General features: G+C 46.5%; 1 protein-coding gene across 2 annotated transcripts in view; it reads right to left on the bottom strand.

The window, feature by feature from the left end:
- LOC126519205 (neprilysin-21-like) overlaps nucleotides 1-4868 on the bottom strand; it is a 34355-nt gene extending 29487 nt beyond the window's left edge. Inside the window, exons 1-2 of one of the 2 annotated variants that reach the window (XM_050168826.3) lie at nucleotides 4728-4868; nucleotides 1733-1847 (exon numbers count right to left, since the gene is read on the bottom strand). In XM_050168826.3, the coding sequence (XP_050024783.2) occupies nucleotides 1733-1826 (94 nt within the window). In that variant the 5' untranslated portion in view covers nucleotides 1827-1847; nucleotides 4728-4868. Of the gene's footprint in view, nucleotides 1-1732; nucleotides 1848-4563; nucleotides 4682-4727 lie in introns of those variants that run through there. The other variant, XM_050168833.3, reaches the window with a different exon arrangement.
- Between the last annotated feature and the right edge of the window lie 5417 nt (nucleotides 4869-10285).

Below are 10285 nucleotides of genomic sequence, written 5' to 3' on the forward strand. Positions count from 1 at the left end.
CATTTCGAAACGACCACGTTTAGCCGAAATAACGGGCCTCAAATAAGTTGTTGAACTTACCTGATTACGCACGGGGGTGGCTGCAACCACATATCGCTGAGCAACCCTCCTGTGACGTAGCAGGGCGGCGTACGTAAAATGAGCTGCGGCCGCACTTCTCTTTTCCCCCAATCTTATTCCCATTAGCCCTCTACATTGTATATACCGTATGTGCTGCTAAGTGTTTATCGCTGCATATATCATAATCATCCCCCAGCATCTGGAATAGCATGTCAGGCGAAACGCCAGGCTAACATCTCCGGCATCTCATTAAAGCTTGTTCCTCGCTCTTTCCCGACTGGATGCATAGTCCCGTCAGCAGCGGGGTCGAGACGGACCACTTTATCGCGCCGTGCAGCCCATGACGCCATCTTACGCCGCCCTGCTACATCAAAAGCAGTGCTGCGCCGCGAGCCGCGCTTCGCAGTGCTGCGCATGCGCATATAATCAGGTTAATTCAACAAATAATTTGAAGCCAAATAATTTGGCTAACACGGACCTTTAGAAATGTTGAATAAACGGGGAAACTAGACATTTCGGACGATTTGCTTCAATTTTACAATATAAATATGTGCCGTAAAGCTTGTAACTGAGAAATTACTTAATGTAATTAATGTAATTAGACTATATGTGAAATAATTGCTTGCTTTTGGTTTTTCTTGCAGTTAATATACGCCCGGGCACATAAGTTTTTTCTGGTGACGTCATTCGAGTAGCTTGTGTGGTTTCTTTTTTAACAAAAGTGTTCGAAGCAAACAAGAAACTGTTCGTAAGGCTTTGTAATGCGTAAGACAAATATGGCGTTCGTTGTACGCACTTCTTGCAAATTTCTAGCAAATATTATCGTAATATAACTTTCATTAAGTCTTCATAAATTTTAGTAATATCAGCACTTATATGTTATTTAAACGTCTAAAAGTTATAAAACAGTCGCCAAAATGTATGCCAACATTTCATGCATCCTCCTCAGCAATATACGCAAAACGAATAAAACATCAAATATATTGTAAACATCAACGGATAACGTTAGTCTTCGCACAATGCAGAATAGTGATGGGATATTTAATTTTGATAAAATAAGTATATGCAAAAATGTATTTTTGCACTCTAGAGGGGGTGGGGGTAAGAGGGAAAGTAATGATCATGGAAACCTGCATGAAGTATGGAAGCGGCACGATGAAATTTATTTGTTTCTTCCTAATACGTTAGAACTAGAAATTTACTGTTGGGGTACATATTCCGTGACGGGTTTCATGGGTGTCCTGAAATAAATTCTGTAACGACATAGGCGTGAAGTGTCGGCGGGCAAATATCGTTATAGTCGCAGCTGTTACAATAACTTCACTTCTTTTTGTCTTCTATGTATATCGGTTTGCTTTCTTTTTCATTTGGCTGCAGAATATTTATCCGAAGTTCTGCGAGCCAAAAGAATAAGAAATAGAAATGGATCTGTGCACAGCTATATTAAAGGTTTGACCTTTAGAGACGAGCCACCCCTTAAAGTTCAAAGGAGACGAAAAAGAACTACATCCTAGCGCGAGTTCTCGTGCGCATCGTGATTTTGTATGCATCTGTATTTGCATGAGCAATAACTTTTGCACCAGTGGTAGCAAGAACCGACCAGAGCGCGAGCCACGCGAAGCAGCTTATGCATTACGTGCTCGCCGAGAGTGGAATCAAACGGAGAGCTCACCTTTGGGGGCACGCCTTGCTTCGACCAGTACTTGCGACGTCCCGAGGGCAAAAATCCATAAAGCGATAATCACCTTTGATTCGATTGTTTTCATTTTCCGTTAATCATTCGTTTCCTGGAGAGTGAAACAGGAGGAAACGTTCGAGGCCACTGTGCAAGATTATCGACACTTTCGGCTGTAACAGCTTACCGTCGCTTTCACGACTGTACATTTTAAGCGACTACAATAGCGACCAGCCAATCGTATGACGCGATATGTACGGTGGTCGCGCCATAAGGTCACGTCACAGAAGTTCAGGTTGACCAGCCGCTCTCGAGAACAGGTGGACTCTTCACTGATCTTGAACTTTAAGTCAACCGCGTGACCGGTGAATGTCATTGCTTTGCAGCCATCTTGTCGACCTGCTTCTGAGGTTTGCTTTGTCCACCGCAAAGCATACAGGTGAGGAGTATCAGTACTTTTGTGTTTTCTATAAGGTGGCCTAAATTCATATTTTTAGGATTAAATGAAAATGTGAAAATTTGTACAACTTCAAACATTGGTGCACCGCCATGCCGCACGTTGTTTTTCTAGTTTCCGGTTTTGCTTAATCTTGGCCCTCTCATTGGACGTCTCAGATTTTGTGGCTATAGTTATGTCTCAGTTGAGAAAGCAGCACTAGTCTGAAAATGTTTACAAATAATAACTGACATATTTTTTAAAACAAAAAGTTGAGCAAGAGCAGCAACGTTGTTTTTGTCAACTCATTTAAACGAGCGCCTCTTGTTCCGGCTTCGGGTATCGTGGGTGGAGTAACACTAAATGAGCGTTTCGTTTGTGTTGCCTTATTCCGTGTAGAGCGCAGAAACACATTCATTTGAATAAAGCCGCAACATGTGCTATATTTATGTTGATTTTGTTTATAGCACAGCGAACTGGGAGAACTCTTACGACTATCGGTATATGCCCATATATTGCATCGTCATAGTAAGGTCCGTTAAAGCGCAACACAAGAGAAGGACAAAAGAAGGTATAAAACGATGACACGGCGCTGACTCTCAACTGATATTTCATTGAAGATATGTCTTACATATATATAGGTGCCAGTTGATAACCATGACATGCACGAGACACAGAGATGTATCGAGACAACTGTGACAAACTGACGCATAATCAAAACTGACATAGGTAACACAGTTCCTTGTCATGAAGAGTGAAAGTTGGTTCGCTAATAGACGCTTTGCCCTAATCATTATATTGTGAGCCTCGCCGATCAATTGGCTTGCGTGTTTAAAAATGACACTAGTTTATTTTTTTTTTTAATTCGGGGCGACAGCCGCACGACTTGCAATGCTCCGGGAGATGAAGTGGCGCAACCCTTTGAAGAGATAGCTCATGCTCCCGAAGTCGAACATTCACACATCGCTTCGTTTGTCCCACGTACTCTCTACCATAAGATAATGGAATGGCATACACAACCTGCTTAGCACAAGTGATGTACCTGTTCACATGTTTGACAGTGCATTTTCTCTTCACTTGCTTATCCATCAGCAAACTATCAACTAACGGGCATATGCGACCTATCCTATGCTACGCAGAAAAGCGAACACATCAATGGTGTACCTTGAACCAACGTTCTTAACCCTAACTAACATGCGCTAACTTGTGTGCATACGGTACTGCTGCGTTTTTTTCTTTTTTCTTCTAATTTAGTTTTAATAGCTCGGTCATTTATGCTCTTGACGCCGCGAACCATATTTTCACTCACAGATGAAATAATCGCTTCGGGTTAACCAGCGTCCAGTAAACGATTTACCGGACCAGAAAAAGCAGCCTTCGACATATGAAAACACGACTGCTTTAATGCAGCATTTAGGATAGTCTTCGCTATAGCCCGCTTCACTACTTTAGAATGACCGGATTTACAGTTCAAAATGGGCGTAACCGGCCTGGGATCACATTTCCAGCACACATGATTTTTACCAAAAATTAATCTCAGGTATAGAAACTGCAGTTGATGGTCCTTAGGGATTTCGAAAGTAAAATCAAGGCCCATGCCCTGCTGCCTGAATAACGTTAAAATTTCATCAACACCCTCGGCGTGAATGTCACCGGTAAAAAATATAACGAAATCGTCAACATAGCGAAAAACCCTATTGGAAAGCTTAGCAAGGTGGCCCTCTAATTGCCTATCAATATAACCTAGAAAAATGTCGCTAATGAAAAGAACTACGCACGAGCCAATGCGTACCCCCGATTTTTGTATATAGAGACCCACTCTCCATGAGACAAAGGTAGATCTCAAGTAAAAGGAAAGAAGTTCAGTTTTCGTCCTGTTTTGCTTTCTCCGAAAGATTATGATGCCTGCCACGGCAGCATTAACGTGACGAACATCGGCATGAAGCTCGGTGAACGTCCCCCTGAACTTACCTAAAGGTTATCGTTAGCGACACACTTGTTTTCAAGAGCAATGTTTCGGACTCCTTGCTCTTCTGTCTTTGATTTAACGCACATGTATTTATAATTAGCATAGTATATGACCAATTCTCCTGTCGAGCAATGTGTGCTCAACAAAGTATGGTATTTACAACGCCGCGTTTACACGGAAAATCTCTGGCTGGTCTGGCTGACATCTTTTTCAACGCTGAAATGCCCTGATTAATGTTCCTTTTCTTCAAAACGTCTATATTCGCTTTTACTGAGTCGGCCGTATATCCTAACTTCCGCTGAGAACCTTTCGATCTCCACACTGACTCAACACCAAACGCGTTCCGGTGCTTCGTGCTAGGCAGGCAGACGGTCTCATTGAAGGCTGCCTATGATGGCGCCGAAATGCGAGAAATGCTCTCACCTGCCGAGGTTTTGATGTGCTTAAACGAATCGCCAACGCACACACAACGCCGTTATGGAACAGAGGGCTGCGCCATCTTTGATTCGCCGCCAGTTTTCAGCTGCTTTCAGATTTCACGAAGATGTGGAATTGTACAGAGAGAACCGTGAACAATGGCCACTCACCCCCGCTTCCCTCTTAGTGCCTTGAAGTGCCGACAGACAAGGCGGCCATCTTCCCAAGTGATCTGACGTCGCCGGCAGACGACGTCGCAGCTCCCTGCCGTCAAGAGCCGTGGCCTTTTCCGAGTGCAGCTGCCGGCCTCACTGGAGCCGCGGTGAAACACGCTACGCGGATTTCCTTTGTGTTCCTTCGCCTGCAGGTCTTCCATCAAAAAACACAAAGCAGCTTCTTGCCCGCGTGCATTTCGACGGACAGTTTGAAAATAATATCTAGGGAACTGGTGCTGGTCCAGAGATTTCGTTCCAAGTGGATACACCGTGAGAGCTCAACGGCTGTAATTCGTAGATTGAACTATGTGGCGTAAAGTAATTAATTAAAACGTTCATTAGCGTAATTACGTTAATTATTCAACTGAACATTTTGATTTCTCGTAGAAGTAATGCCCCCCCCCCCGTCGAGTAATCTAGATCAAAAATTAGAATTGTACTATCTGTCATAGGCAATCTAAAAAATTTGGTGCAGCTTAAAAAAACAGCCTGTACATATCCTGCCACAAGGAATAAAACGCCACCAGGACAGGGACGAAAATAGAGAGAGAGCGCGATAAATAAAAGGAAAGAAAAGTCAGGGAAGCTTCTTTGTTTACATTTACCTCCATGCACGGTATGCATATGACGTCAATAATTAATAATAAAAACGAAATAAAGTAATACATACCGATACTCTGGACAACTGTACTCTGCACAAATCGCGCTTTCGACACAATGTAAGAATCTTGGTGTTACACAGAAGCGTGTTAGTCTCGGCCGGTTGGTATACCTGAAAGAAACGGCGTGAAGACACGTTTGTCTGCTCTCGAATTCGTCGTTTCTGCGCATTTCGTTTATGTTCCGTGTGATTTTTTATGACCCAGTCACTTCGACCAAAACTTGAAGAATGGGAACAACAACAACAACAACAACAACAACAACAACAACAACAACAACAACAACAACAACAACAACAACAACCTTCGCAGAGGTACGCCAGTCTGAGGAACTGATGCATCAACGACAGTGAAACTATAAAGCGAGTTATCTCACATATCGTCGGAAGTGTTAGGGTCCTGTTTGCATGCCGTTCGATGCACCATAATCGACGCCGCCTGGGTATTCTCGGCGGCTCCAGGTCGTGCGGTCGCTTCGGGACTCCCACGTAGGCTGCATTGCTAGACCTAACTGTCAATGCTCATCGCCGCAGCCGTACAGACCCCTAGCTGACCTCAAGCGTGGAGTCAGTAGCACACTACGTGAGCAACAAAGTTGCGGTTTACTGGTTAAAACAACCGCTCAGCGAACTTGTCTATTCGAATGAGGTATACGCAAGGCAACATTTATGTTATAATTATTGATAATTATGATTCAAAGCAATAACTCTGGACTCCGACGCAGGTTGCATTTGTGGCTGTTCTTTGACATCTGGTGTCGAGCATGCCACCTCTCGCTGTCTTCGTCGCGGTGCGAAAATGATCCTGCAAGTCGCCCTAAATGTTTGGCTGTAAAAGTGGCATTTAAACCAGTGATGCCTACATGGCTTCTTGTAATCTAAAACAGGTCGAATATTTTAAGAGCTTTCCATTCCGCCTGAGTTGGGCCTCAATCTAAAACCAATCCAAGCTTCGCTTAAATTGTGATGTGAGAATATAGGATGACTTGGACGGCCGGTATTTAAGTAACGCGAGCGAGACAAACTATTTTTACCCAAACCTCAGTGTTGAATTTGAAACTCAGTAAGGTCACTAACTTCTCAGGCTCGGTGGAGAGGTCGTCGGCACTTCACATCACAGCGGCGGAAGGCCACAAGAGCGCTGCTGCAGTTTCTGTAGCCATTATGATCGAGTGACCGTGTGTGAAACAAAGCTGAGATTTCCGTTACGTCGGCGAATCAGTGCACATCCACTGTCGCAGTTCTCTCCTCCTCTTAATGTCTTCGTCCCCTTTGCACTTACCCCATTGCAGCGTATCTAAGCGAACTCAGTCTTGGTTAACCTCCATGGTTTTCATTTATGCTTTTCTTCCTCTCATCTTATCCGTAGAACATGCGGCCCCCATTTTTTCCGTTCACAGAAAGTAGGAAATCGTGAAGGAAATATCTAATCGTCTGCTTACGTTTGAGTTCATGGTTTGAGTTCATGTTATGTGTTGGTACTCGAATGGTTAGGTGACCTGACTTTATCTTCAAGGAGCCTGAAATTAATGTGAAAGGTAAGCATTCATTTGCCCACACTCACCCTCATTTATGTTCATACTCACCCGCTCTCCTTTCTTGGCGCCACTGTGTGAAGCTGAGGGAAAATTGCGGCAGGCGTCGTTCTTGGTTGCTTGTTATACTGCTGTACTTGTGTAACAATATTATTCAGCTCCTTTTTTCTTAATGCGGGTGTTAACACACGATCGCAAATTAAGCCGAGGGGTAGACGCACAGGTTGACGCACATTAAGCCAACCAAGGAGACCTTGGTCGTTCGTTTTTTTTTTTTTTTTGTCTTCTAACAGCAGGACAGCTCATATATAACGGGTCGGCCCTTGTACGCGTACCTCCATCTGAAATGCCCCTACAGTGTGCTGGTGACCCGCTATGTTCTCTACGGAGAACGGAAATTGAAACTTTATTTTTCAAGAACATCAGAAAATATATGTTCAAAGAATATTTGGACCGATAGCCTAAAATGGCTAGTGGCCGGTCCAGTGCAATATACGAGAAATATACACAGGTCAGCTAGAGGATAAAAAAGCATGCAAAAATACTCAGAAAAAATATATATATATATATATATATATATATATATATATGGATTCCTCGTTTACTGCTCTACCAATTTAATTGCCAAAACCGACTCGTGTTGTTATTCGGGAAGTTGTGTAACGATGCGTGGTCACCATGTCCCTACAACCGCATAGAGCGCAGGACGTTGCGGTTCTAGATGTATTGCGCCCGCCGCGGAAGCTTACAAAAACACCCACATAGTACAGCAGGGAAGTGGCTACGTCAGGCGGCTCGACTGATAACTGTAGAAGCGTCATTCAAAACACACGGAATTATTCACTTCCAACCGCATTTTCTTTACTTCATTTTTAAATAAAAAGATGCTGATCCATAAATATTTTCACAAACAATGGTTAAATTTGTTAATTTTCGCTTTTCCTTCCTGTTTGGCTGCTGCCTTGGCTCTTTCCCTTAGTAGATTGCTTAATTTCTCAACTCCTTGCGACTATTGCTTCCAGTTGCCAATTTTGTTTGAAAAGTGCTGTACAATTAGGGGAAAGCCAGACGAGGTAACGGTGACAGTCATATTGCTCATGGGTTTAATTTTTATTGCAGGGTCTGATGATGGGCGCTGTTTTGCATCTCACAGAATCGATGAGAAAACTCGCCTTCACCCCCCAGGAGATGCCGATAACTACCGCCGTCCAAAAAGAGTGAAAAAATTGGAGGACGCTTAAGCTGCGCCTTCAAGAGTGGAACGCGACAGCGTTCCCGTCGACCCGCCAAGGGGTGTAAGACAATGCGCTACGGCGCAGCGATCACTTACGAGGCGCCCCGCATCGGACTTTGCACCCACCAATCACGCGGTGAGCGTCGAGCAACGCAGCGTTCGGCGCGGCAACGAAACGTGCGCCTGAGCAAGCGGAACGAACCAAAGAACTAGGTGTCTCGGAACGTCGTGATCGGCACGGACGACCGGGTGGCGACGCGCCTTGCACCGGTTGTCGCTTAACTTCGGGGGGGGGAGCCTTCCCTTGGGAGCGTGCCGGATATATATATAACACAATAACACAAAGTCCAATTACATAGGCGCACTAATATAAACACAAGAAGAAGAAGAAACTTTAGTAAAGAATAGTCCGGCAGTTCTTGATGTGGTGGCCTCAGGTGACGGCTCGAAGTTCTTGGACTCGAGCGGCATCTTTGGCTTGCCGGACGGCCCAGAGCTGGTCTGCCAGCTCTGAACTTCTGATAGCCGCCTCCCAGCGGCGGCGACGCCTACGGAGAAGGTCCCCGGCGGCTCCCGCATCCGGGGCGGCGTCGGGAAGAACGGAGCTCGAGCCTTCTCCTACTCTGGCAACAGCCGCGATTCTGGACGCGTCGCCAACGGAGCTGCTTTGATTACCGTTGTTGCCGGCACACTCCCAGAGCATGTGTGGCAGCGTTGCTCTGTGTCCGCATGCTTTACACGCGTCTGTTGGATACAGACTCGGATAGCAGTGGTGTAAGATAGCGGGGCTAGGGTAGGTGTGTGTCTGTAGCAAGCGTAATGTTACGGCCTCGTTCCTGTTCAATTTATCGTGCGGTGGCGGGAATGTGCGTCTTTCAAGTCTGTAGTGTTGGGTGAGGTCTCTGAACGTGGTTAGGCGATCGCCCCACGCCCAGTGTGTTTCTTGTTGCTGTGTTTCTGTTGTAGTGTCCCGATCCGGCAGATCCGATGCCACGCTCTCGGGGGCGGAGGCGGCCACATAATCAGCAGCGGCTCGGCGTGTGAGACCTCGAGCCGTGGCGTGGGCCGCCTCGTTTCCCGCGAGCGGAACATCGGTGTGTGCCGGGGTCCAGAGGAGGAAGACCGTAGAATTTTGGGGTTGCGAGGGCGAGTCGCCGTCGTCAGAAATTTGGAGTATGCGGGCCGCTTCCCGCGAGACACGACCACGCGCGAAGCCGCGGATTGCCGCCTGCGAGTCGCTGATCACGATCGCAGCGTTCGGCACCGCGACGAGTGCTAGGGCTATCGCGGCTTCTTCGGCCGCCTCCGTGTGTCCCGTGGTCACCGTGGCGCTCGCGAGGCACCTACCCGAGCGGTCTACAACCGCTATCGCGTGCGCGCTTCTCCCTCCTCCATATCGCGCCGCGTCTACGTACACCGCCTCGTTGCTGTTACCAAACTTCTTCTGAAGGTCGCTTGCTCGTTTGTTGCGCCTCCCGGCGTGGTGCGTCGGGTGCATGTTTTTGGGAAGCGGCGGGATGATCAGGCGGTCGCGAACAGAGGCGGGAACCGCCGTCTTTTCTCCATGCTGAGTGTGGTACGCGATGCTGAGCGACTCGAGGATGCATCGACCTGCCTTTGACCTTGATAATCGTTCGTATTGCGCAATGTCGTGCGCCTCGATTAACTCGTTGAGGGAGTTGTGAACTCCGAGCTCTAGAAACTTGTCGGTGCTCGCGTTGAGTGGAACGCCTACCGCCCTCTTGAAAGCCTTTCGGATCATGCATTCGACTTTGTTTTTCTCGGACCCGATCCACCTCAGGTAGGGGGCAACATACGTTATTCGGCTTATCGCGTACGCCTGTACGAGACGGATCGCGCACTCTTCACGCATACCATTGCGTCTATTCGTGATGCGACGCAAGAGTCGGATCGTGTCATCTACCGAACGACGAAGTATTCGCACCGTCTCTCCGTTATGGCCATTTGCCTGCAGGTGTAACCCTAGGATTCTAATTTTCTCTACGTGCGGTACGGGAGTACCATCTGCCAATGTAATGCGTATTTTGGAATATTCCCGTTCCTCTTCGCGCAGGGTTTTACGACC

This window comes from Dermacentor andersoni, chromosome 3 (genome assembly GCF_023375885.2).
Source record: "Dermacentor andersoni chromosome 3, qqDerAnde1_hic_scaffold, whole genome shotgun sequence".
Classification (NCBI taxonomy): domain Eukaryota; kingdom Metazoa; phylum Arthropoda; class Arachnida; order Ixodida; family Ixodidae; genus Dermacentor; species Dermacentor andersoni.